Genomic DNA, 24229 nt, shown 5'->3' on the forward strand with positions numbered 1-24229 from the left:
TGTTTGCAATGAAAGCTTTTTTCCTTGTTTTTAGTTGTTATTTTATTCTTTCAGATGTGGTGGAGCCAGAATCTGTTACATTTTTCATGAGACCTTTGGAAGAACCTTAGAATCTGTTGATCCTCTAGGTGGCCTTAACACAATTGATATTCTGACTGCCATTAGAAATGCTACTGTGAGTGTTGCTCTGTATTCTAAGTGTTGTTAGTGGTTTCAAAATAAAATTTTGTCAATTTGTGCTCCTTCAGGACTCTAAATTAGTAACAGCTGAAAGAGTTTATGCAAATAGGCTGAATCCTGCTTTTTGGCATTTGAAGTGAAAAATACAAAATCCAAATTTGCAGCTATTATCAGAAAGTTAACGAGTTTAAGGGGAATGCTTACTCATTTCTTTTGCTTGTAGGTTTAAATTAAGCTCCAGCCCAGTTTTGGCAACCTTATGGTGAAGCTGTTATATATTACAGAAAGGGTGATGAAAAACTGCCTATGTATTTATTTTGCATTAAGAAATTCTGTGCTATCTATAAAGACTTACCATGAGTCTACGGGCTAGGACATGTTCAGATATTTTCATTCTCTATTACTGGATCTTTTATTTTTTTTTTATTCTCTATTACTTGATTTTTTTTTAAATGGTTCAGTATTTACATGACTGATCGGGTTTGTTGTACATATGGGGATTGGTACTGTAAGAATTAAAAGCAAGCTTACTTTTAAATATGTCATTATATGGAATGTTCACTCCTCAGAACTTGACTTGAACATCAAGCAAGTCAGCTTTTATATTGTGTTCTGCTGGGTACAGGCAGTTGCATTTCTGCATGGTCAGTAATTATTCAGACTTGGAATACATTAGGTACACTGCAGCAGCAATTTGTTTGCATGTTCTTATCCTTCTGTAAAAGTAATACATCTTACCAGTCACTAAATGTTGCATTACTTTTCTGTGAAGCATCACATCTTTGTGTTTCTAAAGCTCATTTAGGTTTGAAAAAAATCAGGTAAAAATACCCCGTGTATAGCTGAGCATTGGTCTGTAAAGTCATAAATTAAATTATCCCAAACATTAACACAGTGACACTTTACAAGTATATTTAACAGCAAACCCAGCTATCGTGCAGTGAGAATTGTATGTCCAGAACTGCTGGATATTTTTGTCTGATGAAAATTAAGAAGAGAATGTCTTTATAATAAATTTCATGTAAACTTGGATCCACAAATCTGGAATATAATTGTTCGTGGTTGTCAGACCACGTAGAAATGTTCAGGATTCTACAAGGGTGCTGGTTAATCATCACTGAACACAAATTTTGTCTTAAAGATATTTTGAGCTTCTTTAGGCTGTAAAGCTTTTATATTTCAATATATGCTTTTAATATGTAATGCTCTTAAACTGTCAAGGCCTGTTATGAGTGTTCTTTTGGGTGTGAAAACTGCAGCCTTCTCTATTCAGGATTTCATCAAATACTGCTACTTATAAATGCTTGTCGTTTCAGTATGCAACTTAGCAAAATTTACCCTTCTTCTGAACTAGGGTCCCCGTCCTGCCTTGTTTGTTCCTGAAGTTTCATTTGAATTGCTGGTTAAAAGGCAAATCAAACGTTTAGAAGAGCCTAGCTTGCGTTGTGTGGAGCTGGTTCATGAAGAAATGCAGAGGATTATCCAACATTGTAGTAATTACAGTACACAGGTAAAAGTGTGCTCAAATCTTGAATTATGTTTTCAATTACTGCTTGTCCCTCTCCCCAAAAATCTGTAAGTCTCATCTATAATTTTTTTTTTTTTTTTTTTTTTTTTTTTTTTTTTTTTTTTTTTTTTTTTTTAGGAATTATTGAGGTTTCCTAAATTGCATGATGCCATAGTTGAAGTAGTAACTTGTCTTCTGCGTAGAAGACTTCCTGTCACGAATGAAATGGTAATTTGCCATCTACTATAATTTTGCTGGGAAAATTATGTTTTCTAGAGTTTTCCTTGATGCTTCTGTTTGCTGTGTAATGTGAGGAACCCAAATGATTAAAGGAGTCATAACTCATATTTGTTAAGTAGTTTCTTCTGTATTAGAAGATAATACATAAAAAACAAAGGGATGGGGTGGAACCCTCTGCAACTTACTGTCTGCTGTGTTTGTTTTCCAAGATGATTTTACTAAAACTTGGATCTAAAGCTTCCTAGTCTTTCTGATGTAGGTAAATTTACCTTCCCTGTAACAGAAGCTGTTCACTTACTGTAGTTAAAGATGTAATGATAGAAATTAAATTATAGTCCTTATTCTATTTGTTTTAAAGGTAAAGTTGAGATAAAATGTTGATTTTTACCTTTAATGCCTTTTAGTTAATGAGAAGTGAAAATTCAACTTTAATATTAAAATATATTTCTCCAAAGGTAGAAGTCTGCTTTAGGTTTGCTTACTGGGGAGGAAAGAAAGATATTGGATCTGTACACGTATGTGTATGTTTAATGTGAAAAGCAAACAAAATTTGTTGTATGTGCGTATTATAGTGAGGCATCTCTCACTAGGATGGCTTGTAACTGAAGGTTGTAAGCTATATCGCTTACATCATATGGAACACTCAAATGGCCGAGTTTTGTTTACTTCTTGCTGGAGAGGGGTTAGCTTAATAAAGCTAACAAGTTAAATTGATATAACTTCAAAAAAGATCTGAAGGTCTGAGTGTATTGCAATGAAAAATTAATTCCCTTGCTTTTTTCTGGGTCAGAAATTTACTACTGTCTTTGGGGCAGTAAAAATGGTCTTTTGCTATGGACAGTTAGACTGCATTGTTCTTCATTGTTCTTCACTGCCATTAGATCTTCTCACTGAATTTTTGACCTTTGCATGACCTTTCATTGCAGGTTCATAATTTAGTGGCTATTGAGTTAGCCTATATTAATACCAAACACCCAGATTTTGCTGATGCCTGTGGATTAATGAATAACAACATCGAGGTAAGAAAATACATCCTCTTGAAAATTTCTGTATGCTTACCTGAAAAGTGGACAAGTCGAAAGGATTTCTATGATCATGGCTTATATCTTTGTTAAATGTCTTTTGACTCTTCAAATGAAAGCCTAAAAAACTGCTTCATAGAAAGAAACTGACACATATGTTCTTCTATCATAGTTATACCTTCTGAAGTATAAAGATTTAATTATAATACAAATACGGTGTATGCTTATCTTGTGATCAGTTGATTTATTAGATTTATGTTGCATATTACATGCAGAACCAGTGGCCGATGTTTCAATTGAAACAATTCTGCCTGTATGTCTCCTGGAAGATAACATGGGCACCTGAGTGGTGGCTATTAAGTGAAATTTTGGAAGAGAAACTTTAAAAAGATGGTTGTGAAATTCTCTTTAATGTCAAAGTAACTGCATCTTCTCTCTGACAGAATCTATCAATAGCTATAATGTTCCTCTCACTCATGAAATGATAATACAGGTATTGTTTCCTCTATTCAGCTTCTAATTTTTGCTTGCCTTTGGTATTGTTCCTGAATCTGTGTTCAGGAACTTCCGTCTCCCTAAAACAATTTTCTCCACCACTCTTCCATCAGGCTTTTACAGCTTCAGTAGCCTTTTCTCTTTTTCAAGTCCAGTTTTGATTGGTAAACTTTGTTGCTGACATCCTATGGAAACTGTTGTCCTACAACTGATCTGCTCAGCTCTTTCTCCAAGTCTGATTTTTGTTGCAGTATTTCATCCGTCTGACTAAGAGCTTGTTAATAATTCCTGTGTTCCCTTGCTGATTCAACACATTTTTTCATAGTAGCATTCTTTTTAAAATGTTTATGTTGTCATTTCTGCTTGTTGGTTCTAACTTCTTTTTTATAAATACATTTTGTTTTGACTGGTTATGCAATCGAATTTGCCTTGATAGACTGACTGCTCTTGAATCTAGTTCAGGAACAATGTCTGCACAAACTGCTAGGAGTGCGAAAATTAAGATTTTGTGAAGTTAAATGTAAGATTATTGTATTATTGTGTGTTACCTACATTAGTTCTTTTCCAGTATCTTCCTGAACAGGACATTGAAATGTTTGAAGAAACAGAGCATGTAAAACATCTTATTTTTATTCAGTGGACAATCAGTTCTTACTTTCAAGAAAAATCAGATCTTTGTCATGATTGTTTCAAATTGGTTTGTTATAAAGTGAATGTTTTCACCTGGGCAAATCAGAGTCAACCTTGCTGGATGTGAAATCAAATTCTTTTAGATTACTTTGAAGATTTAATGTTTAATGAAAGCTGCAGAGAATCTACACAGAGCCCAACCGTTTAGCTTTGATCCTGTTATCTAAAGGCTCTAGTCTTGATTATAGAAAATGTTGCAATAAGTTTTGCAAAAAAATTTCTATTAAGAATTTACCTTTGGTCAAGTAATCAGAGTAGTGTCATGAAAATAATTGATGCTTTCGTAGGATGGTTACATGGCACTGGATGAGATGTTATTAGCGTTTGTCTCTAAAATTTAAGTCATCTTTAAAATACGAGTCTTGGATGTGTGGTGATATAGCGATACCTAATTGAGGTCTTGCTGGATTATTTTTAAAGGAACAAAGACGTAACAGGTTAGCCCGGGAATTGCCTTCTGCTGTGCCACGAGACAAGGTGAGTAAATGTTGATTTTAATATATTTATTTATTCTAAGTATAACATGTTCTGCTTTGATCTAATCTAAATGTTGGGAACTTTGATCTGCTGGCCTAGTGACAGTTTTGAGAGCTTTGAGAATATTGACTTCTGTCTTTGAATTTCATAAGATGGAAGTAGAATGTCATTTTCGTCTTCCAAAGATGCAGGTTTTACATTTGGGATTTCTGAAGACTTACCTATAAATTTACATTAGTATTACATGTATTACTTAAGTGGCATTTCAGGTGAGGCTCAAAATGCTTGCAGATGTTAAAGATGGATTCAGAACTTGCATGCTTAAATTTATGGCCGTGACACTGATTTCAAAAGATAAACAACTGTTTAAAATAATCAGTTTGCCAATGTAGCACTTTTTTTTTTTTTTTTTTTTTTTTTTTTTAAAGGCACTCGACTGCAGTTTTAGTGCAGTCTTACTTTCTCTGGGAGAAAATGGAGGAGGAAGTTTTCAGTTGATCATCATAAACCAGTCGTGTGGTCTGTTTCTGTCGCTTGGTTATCAAGCATCGTGAAAATATTGCCTTGTGGGAATGAACAGACTGACAGCTAGGATTTTAGACGGTCATGTATTTAATACTCTGAAGTATTTAGAATTCAAATGTACAGAATATAGTTTAGACTCATCACATGTTGTAATAGGAATGATTACAGCTGAGAAATCTTTTTGTTTCCTAGCTTAAAAAGTAAGATGAAGTCTCATAGTGGACTTCAATATTAGTGCCTTTAGTTTGTAAAAGTCAGCTGATGGATGAACTGAGAATTTAAGGTAGCTATCTAGAGAAGGCTTTCAGTGCTGTTTGATCCTTGATTTAATTGACTTCATATTTAAATCATCAGTGAAGGAGCTGAAAAAGTGAAGTCCAGATAAGCCAAAAGTCCTTTAACTGTCTTCAACATGCTTTTTTTTTTTTTTTTAATCCTTATATTACTGTGTTGCTTGCAAATCCAAAGTATTTTCTTTTCTGGATTTTTTTTTTTTTAAGACAAAAAGATATTCGCAGATAAAAGTGCATACATGTGCTAGGTAGATTTGGTGGTTTTCAGTTGTTTTTTTTTTTTTTTCCCTCCCTGCATTTTTTTTTACCTTCTTTAGTCTACTAAAGCTCCAGGTGCATTGACACCTGCTTCCCAGGAGACTGTTACTGCTGCTTCTGCTGAGGCTGATGGCAAGGTCTGTCTTGATTTTTCTATAAGCACTGCATGCGAAATATGTTGTGGTGCACCTTCAGGTACTATGGAAAGCAGTCTGTAGGGCTCTGTCCTCAACCCGCTGTGCCCTACCGGGTGTAGACTGCTTGACATTTCATGACTGTAGTATGTGGGTAGAGATGTACTACTAGGTGGCAAAGCCACTGCTTTCTGTTTTAACCCTTGGTTGTAATATGTTGTGGTGCAACATTTGCCCCTGTTTGTAGTCAATTGCTTGTTTGGTGCAACAGTATTGTGATCAAAGTTTTTCAGCATGGTTGTTAAACTGCATGTTTTTAATGTGTTGACAGTTAAAGAAGGAGAACAGAAGATAAACTAAAAATGTGAGTTTCCTGCTTCCTGCAGGGAATCCTTACAGGCTTTGTTCCAACCTGAGCCCCCTTTTTGTCGTCTTACTTAATCGTTCAATCCCTGGTTCACTTCTATTTGTGAAATGTGTTCTGCAGTGGCTTGTTACACTTCAGGCGTGCTGTCTGTCATGTTGAAATAACAGCTCAGTAGTGTAAAGACTTTATTGCTAATTGCTTTTACGTGAAGTCAGAGAAGATGGATAGTCACCAAGCTGCGTAGCAGGAGTAACCAAGAGGACTCAGGCTTTTTGCTTCACTGCACACATGCATTCTGCCTCTGTGTAAAGCTGTCATTTCTGTCCTGAACAAAGTAGTTCAAGTTGGTATTGGAACTTTATTACAGTTTTGGTCGAAGATTTATTGGTTCTGATATGCTGCAAACATCTATAAGGAAATCTGGAGCAATTGTGAGGATACCGTTGTGACCACAAAAGCTGCAGGAAACTGCCAAATTTGGTTTAAATTGTTTCCTATTATTAAATAGTCAGTGAATCCTCAGTGCTCTGTTTGGTGTGAAAGACTGCAGCTTTGTTTCTGAAATTGCTTGGGAGATACAGCCCATTCTATAGTAACACTGAATGAGGGGAATTTTGCCACTTTGAATAGCTGTCTTACAATCAGAAAAAAAATGAATGGACCTGTCCTTATCAGTGGTTACCTCTTATTAGAAGAGGTTGATTTGAATTCTTCCAATATATTTGGTGCAATGTCTCTGAACAGTTTTTGTGCAATTTTAATAAGAAATATATGCAGTTTAGCTGTGTTTCCTCCTGACATACAGCCATTTTGCCATGTTTCTTTTCTTCACTCTCTCTAGATCCAGGGTCAGCCATGGAGGTGTTTTAATTGTAAACACAGTAGATAGTTTTAGCTTATTTCCTCCTGAAGGAAGACGTAAGTAGTAGCACCTCAGAGCCTTTAATGACCAGCGCTGAGTTTACAGGGGTTTTTTGTTTATTTGTTTTTTACAGTACAGTAATAAATAGAACAGCTGCCAGGTATATGGAAAGGTGCAAACCAAAAGTTAAGACTGTTTCACATCAAAATAAACTGTCTTTTTTTATTTACTTATCTAACCTGTGGTGGGTACCATCTACTAATATTTCTTTTGTCCAGTGATTTCTAATGTGTAAGAGTTGGGTGTTACGTCCTCTTCTCAGAAGACCAGAGAGTCATTCTTTCCCTGGAATGGAAAGCTTTACTCCCAGAAACTGTGATCTTCACTTCCAGAAGATGAAGGTTTTTCTTCTTGATTTAGTACAGAAAAGCCTTCAGTAACTTGAGGTCTGGCAGCACAAATACATTCGTAGCTTTGGTACCTGGAAATGTAAAAGTGCGTATTTTTTAGCTGTCATTATAAGGAACTTTGGTTTCTGTACAAAGAATTTATAAATAAATTCAAGAGCCCTTCTAAGAGCTGTAGTGATCTGTCATATGTGCTTTCAGAATGGTCATGATAGTATAGGTCCAGGAATATGTGGTAAAAACTAATAGATGTAGGAAGACTTCCATATTTCAGAAGTGATCTTTAGACCTTTAAACAACTGGAGACCTTGTCTCTGTGAACAGTTTCATACCATTATTAGGAAGGATGCGAGTTTTAAAAGCTTTCACTTTATTGATACTCTTTTTTTCTGCTGTAAGCAGAAAAGCAGCAAACTGTTGCTGTAATACAAGTCTTTCAACTTCACATTACACAGTTTTGATGGGATTTGTTTTGTGAAGTGTCAAGTTATTTCTTAAGAATTAGGAAACCAAAACAACTCTTAAGTTTACACCCATTAATAGATTGCAAGTGTCCTTCTAATCAGTTTCCCAAAGGGAAAACAGAGGTGGGGAATGTGAAGAACAGGATGTAGGAAGAAAATTATATGTATGAAAATCTTGCTTCTTAGTTACGTATAGCTCCATAATAGAAGATTTGATCAGACACTGCTTTGCAGTGCTAGTGTTTTAACTCTCCAATTTTTCTTTACTGTGTTGTTTGTGCAGGCTGCTCCTGCAACAGGAGATGCGTCCCAGGAGTCTGGAACAGGCAACTGGAGAGGAATGCTTAAACCCTCAAAAGCGGAAGAGGCATCAGCAGAGGAAAAATCGAAACCAGCTGCAGCCCTTCCTGCTAGTCCTCAAAAAGGACATGCTGTAAACCTACTAGATGTGGTGAGTGTCATGAAAGACAGATGCCTCCTCTTCGTAATTCAGACTCAGGAAAGAAAATACATGCATTCCAGCTCTTGTGACTTGGATAGTAATATATATCTTCATAAATAGTTACCACTATAGGAACAGGGAGCTCTATCCCCTTTCTCCACCCTTCCTGCTACTCAGTCCTTCTTTTCTCCTCCTCTAGTTTCAGCTTATGATTTGGGATATGTGGCTTCCTTTCACAAATTCCTACGCAAGTAAAATCCTGTCTAGATCACTCTTTCTACAGAAGTAAATTTCAGCTCCTGTCTCAACTCAAATGCCTACTCATTTTTGCTAAAGTTGGCATTTTTGATACTAGAGGAATCATTAAAAACAAAAGCCATTTAAAGTAAAAACAGATGAAAATTCTTGTTGCACAGCTTAGTTCCTTTAGTGAGCTTTTACAAAAAAAAAAAGTGGTGGTGCTGTCTGACCTTTCAGTTTCAAAGATTGGGATGTTGATGTCTTTTGATGTTTATTTCTCAATAATAGGTTTATTGCAAGGCAGGTTACATGTATCAAATTATCAGACTAAAAGAGCAGTGGTTCCTTTTGATCTCCCCCAGTTTGATGTTTATACATATATATAAATGAGCAGAATTTGTAACCTGATGTTTTAATTTTTTTTTACGTAGCCTGTACCTGTTGCACGCAAACTTTCTGCCCGTGAGCAACGAGATTGTGAAGTGATTGAACGACTCATTAAATCTTACTTCCTTATTGTTAGAAAGAACATTCAGGACAGGTAAAACCAAACTGCCTATAAATACTTAAGCCATACAAATGTGATATCTCAAGGGTCATGTATATAATTGTGGCTTTTTAAAATCACGTTTTTATTTTTTAAGCAGAGGGAAAATGTGATTATTTTTTTTTAAAGAGGAAGCAGCAGTAAAACAACCTCTCACAGAGTTAAGAAGGCTGAAGTATTTTCTTTAATGGTTTTAATTCTGTATTATATTGATGTAAATTATTCAATTCCTTACTTAGGAGATAAGAGCTTTTCTGGAAGATGCTGCAATTTAGATGTATGTTTTGCAGCAAATAACTGGAATAAACTCTGGGGGCTATATAACAATGGTAGAACTCTGCTTTGCTATCCTATTATTTCAAATAGGGAGGTTGAATAGGAACTGTGGCCAAGTTTTCTCGTCCATAGCTATGAGGATGGAAATAACATGTTTCTACTGTATGCAACTGTATGCATTAGAACAACCTTGCCTACTTGAGAAGTACTTCTAGGAGATATCTTTCAAAGATTGTACTCATGTCCATCCCACATCGTGTTTGCAGAGCTTATTCAGGCTCTTACTTGGATGGTACTTGTCCCCATGTGGCCTTGAACCTGAGTTTTGGGTTGCTTTAGCTCATAGCCAGGTGACTCCCAAAATATTTTGGGCTTCTTTCTTCAGTTCTTCTTTTGGTAGAACTTGCAGTGTATTGGCTTGAAAAGAGGAAATGAATTGAATTACTTCAGTATTAATAGACCTCTACTGTCTCATCATGATTTACCAGAAGTCTTCCCTCAGCTGCCCAGTAAGGACCCTTAAAGCAGCAGAATGCAGTGGGAAAATGCCTAACCAAATCTGGGAGTATGACTCCAAGAACTGAGATGTGGTGATGGATTGAGGTTGATCTTGGATCTGGCTGTTTAGACTTGCATGCTCCCTGCCAAGTTAATGCTTGAATGCTAATTGCAGCACTCTGAAAGTGCATTGTTTGGAGCGAAACTCTTGATATGCCCAGGATAATGATTTAGATTTAGGGCTGTAGGCACATGGGAAGAGTGATGGGGCCACTGTTAAATTAGTTAGTACTGACTGTGTCAACTCCCAAACCACACTAGTAGCAAAATACTGCTTAGTGTTATGCCAGCAAGGTTGTTTAAACTAATATTTTTTATTTATCAGTTGGGAAGGACCACCAGTATTTTCGTTGTTGGTTGCTGCTATTCTGATGAAATAACCTGAGGTGCCGTAATTCAGTTTTTGTTCCTGTGTTTACATCTTCAGATTTTGGTACTCTGTTAGTATAATGATTTGAGTTTGTCAATGCTCAAGTAAATATTTTTGCCCACTTTTTCAGAAGAGTAAAGCTACACACATCTTAAGTCCCCAAGAAAATCAGGTTCAGCTAGATTGAATACTTTAATATTTTTTTCAGGAATTTTAATGGTGGGGAAATCAGAGTTGAAACCATGGATTCTTTGGGGGTACAATAGCCTGACATAAAACTGAAAAATGTTGCTTTACAGATTCTGTGGTCTTTTTCTGAAAGACTGTTCTTGGTTCTCATTAGTTCCTGCCTGCCTCCACTCCAGTCAAATAGATTTTGCTCACTTAAACTCCATTTGCAGTTGAAAATTGCCCTCATGCTGTTTCATGCTAGAGATGATATGGCCCAGTGTTTGAACAGTGATCCTATTTTCAGTTTATCTGATAAGACTGGATGCTTCAGTCCTTTCCTTGCCTCCTCACTTACACATGAAGATTGATCCTAGGGTAAAATACTTAGCTTTTTTTTTTTTTTCTGCCTAACACAGTAGAGATTTGAGTTCTGGTATCTGTTGAAAAAAAGTAATTTATTTTGAATGTATTCTTTACACCATATATATTTTCATGTCCTTTACAGTATTGCCATCCTATTTGAGGAGTCTCTTCAGCTCTTAAAATTGCACATGATACTTCATTTACTTGAGATTGAAAACTTCTTTTTTGTTAGCAGTAGATTCCTGGTAGTCTGAGCCAAGGTTCTGTGTAGCTGCTTGCTCACATTGTGCATTCTTAAATTTAGAGCAAACCTTGTTTTGATTAGCTTTCATGAAGCAATGTTTTTTTTTTTGTGCTTGCAGTGTGCCAAAGGCAGTGATGCATTTTCTGGTGAACCACGTGAAAGACACTCTTCAGAGCGAGCTGGTAGGCCAGCTGTATAAATCCTTGCTGTTGGATGACCTTCTGACGGAGTCTGAAGACATGGCACAGCGCAGAAAAGAGGCAGCAGACATGCTAAAGGTATTAAAAAAAAAAAAAAAAAATCAGGAGCTTATGAGAACAGCTGATGAAATTGAAACCATGTAAATGTGAGATTCTTGAAAAATTTGCCTTGCTTTTTAATTATGCTACTTTTTTAAAAGTGTGTCAGGGCATTTTTTTCTCTCTGCTAGAGGAATTAGAAGCAATATATGAGTAGAAATATTACACAGTATTATGTAGACTGAGTACTTGGGAAGAAGGGAGCTAAACTGTGTTTCATGTTTAAAGCAGAAGCTCTCATCTGGTATTCTTTTAACTTAAGCGTTTGTTTTTGATCACCTGCTCTTATTTAACTTCCCTCTATTGTGTTCAGTAGTGTGTTTTTTTGGGGGGGAGCAGGAAAGGATTGATTACAGTGTTTCAAGAACTGTTCCCATCTTCTAATGCTTCACACACAGTGCCTATGGGCCAGTGGTAGGTCTATCTCTAGGTAGGTCCCTGTGATATAAACAGTGGGAACATTGAGACTTGGTTATCATGACCACAGTGTACATCTGTGTGCATTTGGGATGTATCTGTTTTACAGAACTCTTCATTTTTTCACTATGTTTCTTTGGATTGAACTGTATAGAAAACAATGCCTCTCAGATGCCAGTGCAGCTTCAATAAAGAAATAGCAAAACGTACTTCTCTCTTGCATACAGATTGTGCATTTGAGAGATCGCATACTCTGAGATACCACTTGTCCAAGAACCCCTATATTAAGTTTAATCCTTGTTCCTATACGATAAACATATTCGATTGAGGGGAATTGTTTTTCAAACTGTAAACTTCACAGGACCAAACTTAATTTTGCATTTGTCCAGATCAGAGTTAATGTTGTTGCAGATTGTTACCACTCATTTTTTTTAATGAAAGGGACAGGCTTTGATTTAAATTTTAACATCAGACTTTCTAGATTGCCGTTCCTTGCCTGTCTGAGAAATCCCTTCATAAACAGTATATAACTCTGTCTTTTTTTGTCTTTCCGTGTGCAGGCCCTGCAGCGAGCCAGTCAAATCATTGCAGAGATACGGGAGACACATCTTTGGTGAAGACTGTACCAGCCACACTATTTATATGCATTGGAGGTTACATTGACTTGAAAATTGCTAGGCATGGTATACGGAATAGAATTTTTATTTATGAACTCTTATCTGTGTACTGCAACTGTGTAAATCTGCTCATGTAAAGACAGTTGGTTTGATTTGCAAACAGAAAAATACGCTGTATTTTGCAAAGTAAGTCATATTTAATCCACATAATAAATGGCTCTAAATGTTTCCTTACCAGCTTTCTGGTGCAAATTAAAGCAGACCAAGTCTTACTGTCTCAATGACAGGCTCATTTGAACTTGGGGAAAAAACATTAAAGTTCCAGTGCCTGACTTGCTGAACAGGTTGCCTGTGGTTAAGATGGACAGTGTAGTCTTGTGGCATAGTTTTAAGCTGCTTTTACAGTAGAGGTTTAAATACTGTGAAGAGAAGAGAGCACCATGTATTTTCTTTCATGAATATATTGCATGCACTATGGCAGATGGAGGTGTCAATTTTATAGCACAGTAGAGATGTCTACCGTATCGCTACGTATGTGTGTCCCCATTTTTTCCCAAATGTTAAAACTGCAGACAAAATTTTGATCTTCATTTAATGGAGTATCATGTTGGATGAATTAGCCTGGAGCTTGTGAACAAGTAACAGCCTACTACTAAAAAGTGGGTGCAAAGTTGTCGATGTGCACTGGAGCTTGTGTATAAATGTTGGGGTTTAAAATCAGGTACAAGACCACCTTCCCCTTCCTCCCCGCCCCGGGACCAAGCCCCTGGACCATCCAATAGTAAATTTGTTCTGGCATAGCTGAAAAAAAATAAAAATGGATTTCAAAACTGTTACGAGATAGTGTTTCTTTCAAAAACAGATTAAGTTGGCCAGGGAGAAGGGGATCCCCACAACTCTTTCCAGACTTTAGAAGGTATGACAGCATGAAGGGAAGTCTGTAGGATTGGAATATTTATACTAGAGATTTCACTTGCTTTTGAAGAAATTTTACTGTGCTATAAGTAGCTTTTTTATTTTTTTGAGGACAATCAAATTAGGAAGTAAGTTGAAGTTAAGTTGATGAGTTATTTTCTTCTGATTGTAATTCATACAGATAAATATTGTTCTCACTAACCTTTAAAGAGTAAGCATTTTAATTTTTATGAATAAAAATTTATTTAAATTCCAGCCAGCACACTTGCATGTACTTTTCAAACAGATTTACTTTTTTTGTATGAAGTTAAAAAATGTGTACTGTGGTATTACTGATATTTTATCTTTAACACAACTTGCATGTGAAAAATAAGACACTGCTGTTAACAGCCATGGCTTGCTCTTAGTATATCGGGCTAGTACCCTGAGGTTTTTATTCCCATCTTCAGTTCCTTTTCCCATTGCACCAGTTAACAGAAGTGGAATTCCTTTTCTAAATGCTAAACATTGAAAATTCAAAACCAGTTAAGACCTCCATTTCCAGCAAGGTCTGTTTTAAAGATTTATTTTTCACATGGTAGTCTTCAGTTTGGTATCAATATAAACCCAAGGAGTTAAGTCTTACACGCACTTTTTTGTATAGTTATTTTATGCATTACTGAAATTCATGCAGGACATGGAAATATATTCTGTATTTTTAAGCAGCCTAAAAAGTCATGATGTATGCATTAGATGTAATAAATACAAAGGAAGTAATTCTAACTTCTCACTTTTTATCCAGAGATGGTACTTCTCAGATTTAAGAAATGTGACTGTAGTGAAGTGCAAGCCACTTTTCAAATCAATTTTGGTGAATAGCGAGAGTATTTTGTCAAAAGCATTGCATTTCTAGTTTAAATTCACCCGACATCTCTTTCCCTTGCACTTTTGACATTTAAGCAATATGTTTTCAGCAAAGTAGAACTGTCCTTAAGTGAACTGCTACTAAGCTTGAACTCCCAAATGTCAGTCAACAGTCTGTTGGAAGGAGACGTTCTTACTTGCAAAGTTTTGAAATACTACAATAAAGCAAATGAGTTCCGTTTATTTACAACATTATTGCAAGTGATAACTGGCTCTGTAATGTCATGTGAGATTTGTTTTTTGAAATGCTTGTTTGTTTTGCAAATTTTCAAGTGAGTTGAGTGCCAAAAAATGAAGATGATTTGTCACGCTTAATGCAAATCTTTAAAAATCCATGCTGTAACAGTCCTGTTATTAAATAAACAGATGATATACAAAAATATATTATCCCAGAAATAAGTTTTGAACTGACTTTTAGGTCAGGTGGCAGGACTATATGCTCTTACAAGTTTATAGAATAACTATACTTGTATAGCCCTACATATGTTTGCATTTGTCCTGCAATTTAGTATTTTCAGTTCTTGTAGTAGTTGCAGAAGTTACAGTGTAGACAGGCTGCTGATGGCAGTTGTTTTTTAAACCTGTCAAAGTGCTACTGTTGTTGCTACCCTTAGTAGAAGTAACAGAAGAATTGGTAAAATGTCTAGTAGAGTAGCAACTGAAAAATTCTCACTAGATCAGACTGATTGCTTACAGATGTCTTCTAGTCAACCTTATATAATTTAAACCCAAAATATTTTTGTCATCAATGAACAACTTTCAAGCTAACACAAAAGACAACTTACTATCCAGTGAAACAGTCATGGGGGAGAATAACCTCTGAAGCTAAGTTTAGACTACTAAATGTTTGATGTTGATACCTGACGTATGTGTGGTACTACTGTAAATAAAACACAGTATCTGTGTGTGATCAATTTGTCAATAAATTACTTGATTTTTTTTTCGTAGTCAAATTTCACTTAGTGTGTAAGGGGAGTGTCTGTGTGCTTCAAATTGTATTCTGAAGTAGAACTTGCCTTTGAGTCCTGCTTTAAGGAGGGATGATGGCTTTGAGAGATGCCAGATTAGATATATTGCAAACTTATGTCCCTGCTTTATGGAATGACAGCAGGGGAAACAATTTGCCAATATGCTGTGCCCCTGTTCCTAACTTGCATTGAATTATCTTGAGTAATATTTGTTTGTTTGTTTTTTTCACTGTTAAATCTGTTAGCCTGAGAGCAGAGCAGACTGCTAACTGGTGTTTTCTGTAGATAGTGAAGTTCCCAAATATATCTATTTTTTTGTTTGTTTTTTTTAAACTTGTGTGCTTTGAGGTGAGTTAGATAGCTTTTCCTTTGAAGTCTGAAAGATGAACAGTAGATCAAACTGAACATTGGTTTATGCCCAAACAGCCACCCCCTTTAAATTAGTGGTGTTTCTATGTTTAGATAGCTCCTTTTTAGTGTATTTGCTGCATGTCCTTTCACCTTTTACCTCTTCACTGTGACAGCTTTACTAAGTTAAGCCCCTCTTGAAAGCAGTCCCGTTATTGCTACCTGCCACAACTGTTAATATTCAAGTCTAAGAAAGAATACTAGTTTTTCCAATCACCCTTGATTCTTGACCTACCCATTCTAATATTCAGATGCAACACCCTGTACAGGCTGTCCATGAGAAGTAGTGGTTGCATCCAGTTGTGGCTTTGGAAAGTCAGGAAAAGGTTCAGATTGGTAGCAGTTGGTCAGAAAGAAACACAGAATAAATTGCTTGGAGTTGATGGATCTCATTAAAAACCTTGTACACAAAGAATTTAATTCTTTTTCAATTGTGTATTTGTAAAAACAAATAAAATCCTTTTAATATGTGATCAAAGTGGGTGCTAATGCTTTTAAAAAAACAAACAAACTTGAAATCAGGGGATACTTGTGGATCAACACCATGTGAAAATGAAAGGGAAAAAGGCAGGTGAGGTCAGATACAACAAGTATGACTTACTCTACTCCTAGAAGCGTATTTCCTGCAAACAGAAAGTAGCTGTCAAATCTAATCTGTTGTATTTCTCTGGAGGTTAACAAGGGTGTTACTGCTGTATTTTATTCTCAGGCGCGCGTTTTTGTATTGCTGTAATGCTTCTGCCATTTGGGGAAAAAGGTAAACTCTAACAAAAATGAATTGGATGATCTTTTAGGGCATTTTAGCTCTGATCATTACTGTAGCATAAGGCAAAATGACAAGCAAAACAAACTCGTCTTGAGAGCTGCCAAGGTATGTGGAGACTTTTTTAAAGATAGGAATAAATAACTACTTTTTTTGTCTTTATATAGCTATAGTATATATTGCTATATAATTACACATGATGTATAATTATTCTAATATTTTGTTATATAAAGAAATATAGTAAATTCCTAATGTATAGGATAGATATCTCATTATCAGGCAGGTAAGCAGGATCTAGAGACTTATCTAGCTTATCTGGCACTATTAACTCCATGTACTGAACTGAAGTACTACCCTATTACAGTTTAATCTGAAAAAAAAAAAACAACCACAAGCAGCAAACCATTGTAACTTATTGAAATCCCAATTGATAATGCAGACAAAACCACTGTCAAATTGATCAGAGTAAAAATGAAAAATAATGGATAGAACATCTGGATTCTTGAGAATGAAGAATTAGAATTCTCTTCAAAATTCTTTTAACATTATTTCCCTATTCTGGTATGTTAGGTAGTTTAAACCAGCTGCAATGCTATAACCTATTTCAACAACATAAGAGCTGATGCTGCAGTACCACATTCAGGTAGCTGAGACTAAGGCCTCTCCTGCTGTGGCTGTGAAACTGTATTGTCATAGAGTTTTACAGACTAGGAAATCACTGTTTCACCTAAGAGTAAGGATTACTCTAGTCCTTGCAAACAGCACTGCAATTGATGCCCTAAACAAGCAGCTTATAAGACTGAGGCTTTCACACCTATTTGTACTACGGTAGGGAATGTCCCTTTAAAAAGGGACAAACTCAAGCCAGCCTGCTACAACACTATGATCTAGCAGCTCAGTTAACTAGTTCAAAGTTATTCAAATATGGCTATGTACTGTAGATATTTTTGGTAACCACATGTGGTTTTATTTTGTTGTTGATCTGGTTGCATCACCTGTATTCCCTAAATGATCCTGTCCCCATCATGGGAAAGTCTGAATTTAGTAAGGCACTGTATTGATTTCAGGTGTGTAGTGACTAGTAATGAAGGGGTGTTTGAGTTGTGGTTTTTTTTCAGAGCAATGAAATAAAGCAACACTGCCTTTAAATGTAGATGGTGGTGTTCCACCAACTCTCTGAAGTACGTTCTCACTTTCATGCTGTCCTTAAAAGGCAATGAGGATGCTATGATCCCAAATGTTGGCTAGGCCGTAAGTAGTAGGGTCGCTTTTTTGTTCTTTAATCAAGACGTACTGTGTTTGCATGTTGCTGTCTGAAGGGACTGATTTGTCTCTCATTTCAAGAACTGAATATTCTTCTTTACCACATGAAGGCTGGAAAGCTTGTATGCAGTATGCCCCAAACATAACCATTAAGAAGCTTACATATCAGGACTTAACCATTCCACTTATTTATTATGAATTTTCTGCAACTTGTTTTAAACCAAACCTGTCCAGAAAAACAAAAAAACAAACAAAAAAAAACAACAATTGGTTGTAGGTTGTTTGTTCTTACCCACTTATCCAGGTTTTCTATGTTAGGATGAAGTCAGAAGTTGCCAGCAGCATACATCCTCTGTTAGAAGTAAAGAATGCTTTTGCTCATCTTGCTGTGAATTAGGCTGTAGAGTTTCTGGTCACTGTTCCCCCTCCTTCCTGCAAGGCAGTTGGTTGTTAAAGTAGGGCAAGAGCCTACTATCCATCTCTGGACTCTGGAATTAATCTTTGTCTTCTTGTTCATATTTTCTCATGAATGGTACTTTGAGTAAGGCAGAACATCTAAAAATCTCTTTGTTAGAATAACATCTATGCAAAATAAAAAAAAATTAAGAGTTGCATATGACAACATTCCAGTTCTGTATTTTAGTTGCACCTGTTCTCCATGGCAATTCCAACTGTTCCTTTTGCATGTTTTAGATAGTTCTGTATCTTATTTTGTAGCGGAAAGAGCCATGTCACACAAGTCTAGCTACTCTTCACAGGTTAGCAGCTGATACTGATAGCCACTGCATTAACTACAGAAGTTGTGCATTAGGGAAAAAAGGAAAAGCCCAGCTGTAATAAATACTAATATTTAACTTCAGTGGAGTCCAAAGATCCAAATGTAGGTACAACTGCCATAATGAAGTGTGTGCAGTTTTTCAGGCTATTTGCGATTTGTGGTCTACACAAAGCGTGGCTTATCTGAAGTAATCAGATGTTACCAGATTTTTCCTATCTGCTATACAATTTCTATAACTTTCTGATTCAGTAATTCACTGTCAGAAACAAAAACATGAAATCATACACGTTTAGAATCTCAGCTTCCTTTATTTGAACCTTGTTGGTGTATGTTGGTATCAGGCAGTTTGTGAGCTGCATAGTAATGCATAATATAGAAACATCTTCAAGTCCATCTTCAACAGAGTATGCTCTGAGAAAATTCAGAAAAAAACAAGCAGTAGAGAAACACCGTTGTCACAACTGCAGCCATTTTATAATGTAGTAATTTTTCTTTCCAACCCTAAGCAATGATACTCCATTCTTGAGAATATGCTGTCCAAGAATAAGAACAGTCTCAGGATTGGTTACTCTAATCCCATTTACTGACACTCCACCATCTGTAATTTTCTGGTACCTTAAAAAAAAAAAAAAACACAAAACAAAACAAAACAAAGAGCTTGTAATTGCAAGAGAAAGCTATTGATTACTGCTAAGTATTGAAAGATTAGTTAAGAGCTATTTCATAAGTTTTTATTTGTATGTTTATATCGGAATAAATTTTAAATCTTAAGCAGGTTAAATTTATTTCAGGTCAAGAGTAACTGACATCAACCTTAGCCTCCAGAATTCCAACCCCTTCTGAGAGGGATAAGGAAACTTGCACTGTTGCTAGCTAGCTCTCTTCACCAGCTGTAGATTTTTTTTTTTTTTTAAGCACAGTACATGACACTGCATTATCCATACACTTTCTCCTCAACGTGTAGTAAGGTCTCCTGTCCCACTCTTATTTAGAAGTGGTATGTAGATAGCTAACATGTTACTACCCGAGTTGGTTGTTCTGACCTTTCATTTAACATCTGCAAAAGCACACTACTTCAAAACACTTTAGTGAGGTATTACTGAAGAGTGCAGGTGATAACATACCCACTAGGTCCATCCTGAATGGCATTTGCTTTGCGACACAGGTCGAGCACACTCATTCCTGGTTCAAGTACCAATTCAGCTGAAGGAGCTTGTTTAAAAAGTTCCTGTAACTCTTGGTCAGACATAGCTTCCAATGCTTCCACGCTGCTGTAATAAAGGGCTCTAGTGCACCTGTGAGAACAAAGATCATTCAAAATAGAACTCGTCTGATCTTTGCACAAAGTACAGTTAAATTAAGCATATTCCCCTCCCCAACATCATCTGAGGGTCCACAGAAGTACGTAAGAGTACTTCCCTTGCTGCTCTGATTTTTTTTTTGAACCCACTCTCCTGCAATTTTGTATCATTATTGTACCTTCAAGTCTACAGCATTACATTTTTCTCTTAATAGCTGAGCAACAATTCACTTCATGAAAATAGTTCCTGAAAAGCCTTGGATAATTACCATTGAATAAATCTGAAAGAAAACTGCTCGACAAATCAAACTTCACCTCTTAGCAGACTCCAGCCCCTCTGTGCCATGAACGAGCTTTGTTACTTCTGCAGCAAGCCGTTTCTGAGGGCCCCATTTTTCAGGTTCTTTAGCGTGCATTTCCATGATGTGGGCAATCTCCTCAAGAGGAAGGAAGGTGAAGAGTTTCAGGTATCTATGAGCAGGCAAAAAGTTACTTTGTCTACATAAGCATCACTGTGGATTTCCTGTCTTTGTCATTCAAACTTCATTAGCAGCACTAATATGATTCTCTCTTTAAGAAATCCATATTACAGATATTCTGTCCCTTCAGATAACTCATTGTTTTTGCCCACACACTTCCAGCTTACAAAGATAACTCATTTTATTTAATGTTTTGCTAGTCAGAAATAACATGCAAAACACTTTTATGAAGCTTGTTTCACAATCAAGAATTTGCTTTTCTAGTGGAATAAGTACTTTAAAGCATTTATTGCAATCACATACAGTTCTACTATATATTTTTAGTAGTTACATGATATGCTAATGCAAAATACCACATGCTATGCTAGTCATGGGGCAGAAGCATACTGTGTACTGATGAATGAGTATCTCAACAGGAAGATTATTTAGGATAATCAATTATTTAAAGGTGCGTATCCCAGGCATACCATTTACAACAAGGCCTGTTCTAATGTGCTCTCAAGTACTGTGAAATGCAGTGTACTAATAAAAGTACCCTTACTATTACAAAGTCTGAAAGCAGGAAACATTTTAAGTACCCACATACTCCTCTTTGCAGTCTGAAAAGTGCAGTGGATGCAGAGCATCTATTTGAAATCAAGGAATGAACCCCTGAAAGAGGTAACTGCAGGTCATGGCACAAAAGTGAAGACATATCTGAGGTTTATGAAGACTCAGATTTGACATTGATATTAGTATTTAAAGAAAAATAGATCTGAAAACTAACATGATGCCTTGAGTAAAGCTATCAGCCTTCGCAGTGGCATTCTAGCGTGGAACTCAGCCATCCATGAAGCCTGACAGACAGTATTTCTCATGTTTTTGCTAAGCTTTCACATTTTCCTAGTGTGATTTTAATATTTTTACACTGTTCAGTAAGAATATGAGTTGTGTGGTTGACTTGGATCCAGACTCAGCAAAATGAACACAAGACCGTGCTTTGGATTTGGAACTGCTTTACCCTGAGTAACGATTGTTTAGAATTTCGTCTTTGTGTGTGCTACAATTTTAAGTAGCTACAGTAGGGCATCCTTCAATCCACTTGCCATTATAGCTGAAAGCTGAACTCCTTGCTTCCATGTCCCAATATGGAAGATGAACAGCTCATTTCAGTAACTCCCTCAAACATTAAGCAGAGTCAAAATTATGCCAGTTGTTCCTATCTCCAATTCTGAAAAAAAATCCACTAAAGCTTCTTTCCATGCAAGATATATAAGTAGAACATCAAACAGGCTTAAGGTTTCAACATGTTAGTACTTTTGGTCATTTACCTAACAAGCACTTCTCCCATTATCTAGACTTTTAAGATTAATACTTAGTTGCATGAGTTATTATCTATTTATATTAATGTACTGTACGTTTGTCCAAAGGTGAGCCAAATCATGAGATGTTTTTACTGTTACAGTATTAAACTATACCTGAGGGTGCTGATGACTGCTAGGTTTGAGGAGGTGCAAGCAATTAGTAATTTGACCAGGTATGTGAATTTTGTTGTTTTTGTTTTGCTTCTCAGCCTTAGTTTTTACTTTTGATAATGGCTAAAATTGAATCCTGAAAACCTCTACCTTGTAAATACATTTATACACCTACAATGAGCTTAAAACGATACCCTTTTCTCCCCTTTTAACTTGTGGTAATGCTACTGAAGTGTAACTTTCCTAGGTGTGTTTTTATCTAGACCAATGGTCTCAAAGTGCGACTATACAAGATGATCCACTGAGGTGTAAAAAGAAAATACTGTAAGTTCAACAGTGCATGTGTGTATTTATGTGTATATATATATATATAAAACCTACAAATCCACATATATGCATGTACTGGGAGTGCATGCTCAAATTTATTTATTACTGATGGGGTGCCAGTCCAAAACATTTGGAGGCCACTGATCTAGACAGTTAATACAATCACAAAAACGAATGTCTCAGCTTTTTCCTTGCAAGACACTATTTTAATTTTCTTAGGGATAAGCAATTATTAATTGTGTTGCAATTCTAAATGTTGAACTTCACGTGTAAGTCGTTAAGCAGCATGCAATATGTAGTGTTACATGATATTATCTATCAACCTGCAGTTGGTTATTACAGGAGAGATTTCACTTGATGACATGATGTTACAGAACTCAAATTAACATGTATCAGATAAACTTAATTCACTCTACTGGCAGAATGACGTGTTATACTTTCCTTGCTTGCTCTGTACATAGTAATTTATGATGCATATAGCATGGAGACGGGTTCCACTAACCTCTGTACTTAGGAGTTAATCATGCCTGTTTAACTAACGTATGGTTACAATTAACACGTATGTCTACAAGGAGCTATGAGAAATGATACTAATTACGTGACCTCACACACATCCCCAGAGAACAGTTAGGATCTGGCAAAAACCAAGATGAAGCTGCAGTACTTACTTTTCAACTATGTCATCTTGTTGTCTGACAAAGAACTGATATAGCTCAAAGGGAGAAGTCTTGTCTCTGTTGAGCCAAACTGCATTGCCAGCAGTCTTTCCCAGTTTATCTCCAGTGGTACTGGTAATAAGGGGTACAGTAATACCAAACACATCTGTTCCTGTCATCCTGAGAAGATTAAGGAAGAATGTAAGTCACATTTTGGTAAAGTTAAAGAACACTCAGACATTCTGTAAGATGCTATCCTTTCTGTAAAGCAGTTAAGTTTTTAAGCCCCAGTTATTTTTTCCTAAGTGCGCTTCATAAAAGTGTTCTCACTTCTTTTGCGTGCCCTCACCCCCTACCATTTAAGTTCTTTGTGTGTAATGAAGTACTTTAAATAAACAGCTTTGTGAGCAGCAGCACTGTCACATTCATCTTTTGCCTTCTGCTCTAGGTACTAAATGATGCTGCTCACGAGGCAGGGACACCTGTTGTGCTTGCTTTCTGTGTTGACACTGCAACAGCACACACTGATGTGCCTGCGAGCTCTGTAGCACTTGCACCAGACTTTGCAGACGAGCAGAGCTTCCCCACACCGCCCTGTCAGGGTGGGAGCTGGGCTCCCCTCAACTCCCTCCTTCCCTCCCCGGCCCCCCCGTACTTGGTGACGAGCTCGTAGCCGGACATGATGTTGCCCATCTGGTCGGCACCCCCCAGCTGGACGCGGCACCCTCTGCGGCGGTGGAGGTGCAGGAAATCGTAGGCCTGCAGCGCCGGGTAGACGAACTCGGCCAGGCTCATGCCCTCGGCGCTGCGCAGCCGCTCGCGGCAGCCCTGCCGGCTCAGCAGCGTGCCCATCCGCAGCCGCCCGCCGGCGCCGCACAGGAAGCCGAGCAGCGGCTGGCGCCCGAGCCAGCGGGCGTTATCCAGCACCTCGGCCCGCCCCAGGCCGGGCCCGCCGGGGCCGGGCGCCCAGAGGAGCCGCCGGTGGTTCTCGAAGAGGCGCCACAGGCACAGCCGCAGGGCGCGCGCGTGGGCGCGCACCCGCGCGGCCGCCAGGGGCTCGCGGGCGCGCAGCCGGCCGCTGGGGTCGCCCAGGCGGGCGGTGGCGCCGCCCACCACGGCCACCACGTTGTGTCCCGCCCGTTGGAAGTGCAGCAGCGCCGCCACGGCCGGCAGGTGCCCGACGTGCAGCGAGTCGGCCGTCGGGTCGAAGCCGCAGTAGGCCGTGACGGGCGGGCGGCCCGGCTCCAGCAGCGCCGCCAGCTGCTCCTCCGCGCCCTGCCCCGGGAACACCTCCTGGAACAGGCCGCGCTCGCACTGCGCCGCCAGCAGCCCCGCCGAGCTCCGCGACCGCGGCGCCCGCTCGTGGAGAGGCCGCGGCGCCGGCAGCGGGGCCGGGAGCAGAGCCCGGCGCAGGCCGCCCCGCAGCCCCGCCGCCCCGCCGCAGCGCCGCCCCAGCGCGGGCGCCGCCATCTTGTGCGGGGCACGATGGGGGAGCGGGGCGGGGCGGGGCGGGGCGGGGCGGGACGGGGCCGGGAGTTGCTAGGGGCGGG

At 38.0% G+C, this 24229-nt stretch overlaps 2 protein-coding genes and 1 long non-coding RNA gene across 10 annotated transcripts in view; 1 reads left to right on the forward strand and 2 right to left on the reverse strand.

Moving 5' to 3' along the window:
- The window catches only part of DNM1L (dynamin 1 like), a 36291-nt gene extending 22990 nt beyond the window's left edge, over nucleotides 1-13301 (forward strand). For 2 of the 8 annotated variants that reach the window (XM_084507082.1, XM_084507083.1), the window contains 11 exons: nucleotides 55-175; nucleotides 1535-1690; nucleotides 1826-1915; nucleotides 2854-2946; nucleotides 4013-4057; nucleotides 4555-4611; nucleotides 5747-5824; nucleotides 8205-8372; nucleotides 9035-9144; nucleotides 11251-11410; nucleotides 12409-13301. In XM_084507082.1, coding sequence (XP_084363208.1) covers nucleotides 55-175; nucleotides 1535-1690; nucleotides 1826-1915; nucleotides 2854-2946; nucleotides 4013-4057; nucleotides 4555-4611; nucleotides 5747-5824; nucleotides 8205-8372; nucleotides 9035-9144; nucleotides 11251-11410; nucleotides 12409-12465 — 1135 coding nt within the window. In that variant the 3' untranslated portion in view covers nucleotides 12466-13301. The remainder of the gene's footprint in view (nucleotides 1-54; nucleotides 176-1534; nucleotides 1691-1825; nucleotides 1916-2853; nucleotides 2947-4012; nucleotides 4058-4554; nucleotides 4612-5746; nucleotides 5825-8204; nucleotides 8373-9034; nucleotides 9145-11250; nucleotides 11411-12408) is intronic. The other 6 variants (XM_084507085.1, XM_084507087.1, XM_084507084.1 and 3 more) reach the window with 3 other exon arrangements.
- On the reverse strand, nucleotides 7349-9833 carry LOC311430497. The gene is made up of 2 exons (XR_014688846.1): nucleotides 9712-9833; nucleotides 7349-7531 (listed from the first exon to the last, which is right to left on the reverse strand). It is a non-coding gene; the product is annotated as an uncharacterized lncRNA (long non-coding RNA).
- Nucleotides 13302-18751: 5450 nt separating the features above from the next.
- Nucleotides 18752-24164, reverse strand: YARS2 (tyrosyl-tRNA synthetase 2). The gene is made up of 5 exons (XM_084507090.1): nucleotides 23335-24164; nucleotides 22692-22859; nucleotides 20079-20234; nucleotides 19588-19758; nucleotides 18752-19078 (listed from the first exon to the last, which is right to left on the reverse strand). Exons 1-5 carry the CDS (start codon nucleotides 24147-24149, stop codon nucleotides 18919-18921), a joined length of 1470 nt encoding a protein of 489 aa, XP_084363216.1. The 5' UTR covers nucleotides 24150-24164; the 3' UTR covers nucleotides 18752-18918.
- Between the last annotated feature and the right edge of the window lie 65 nt (nucleotides 24165-24229).

This window comes from Aythya ferina, assembly GCF_964211825.1.
Source record: "Aythya ferina genome assembly, chromosome: 1".
NCBI lineage: Eukaryota > Metazoa > Chordata > Aves > Anseriformes > Anatidae > Aythya > Aythya ferina.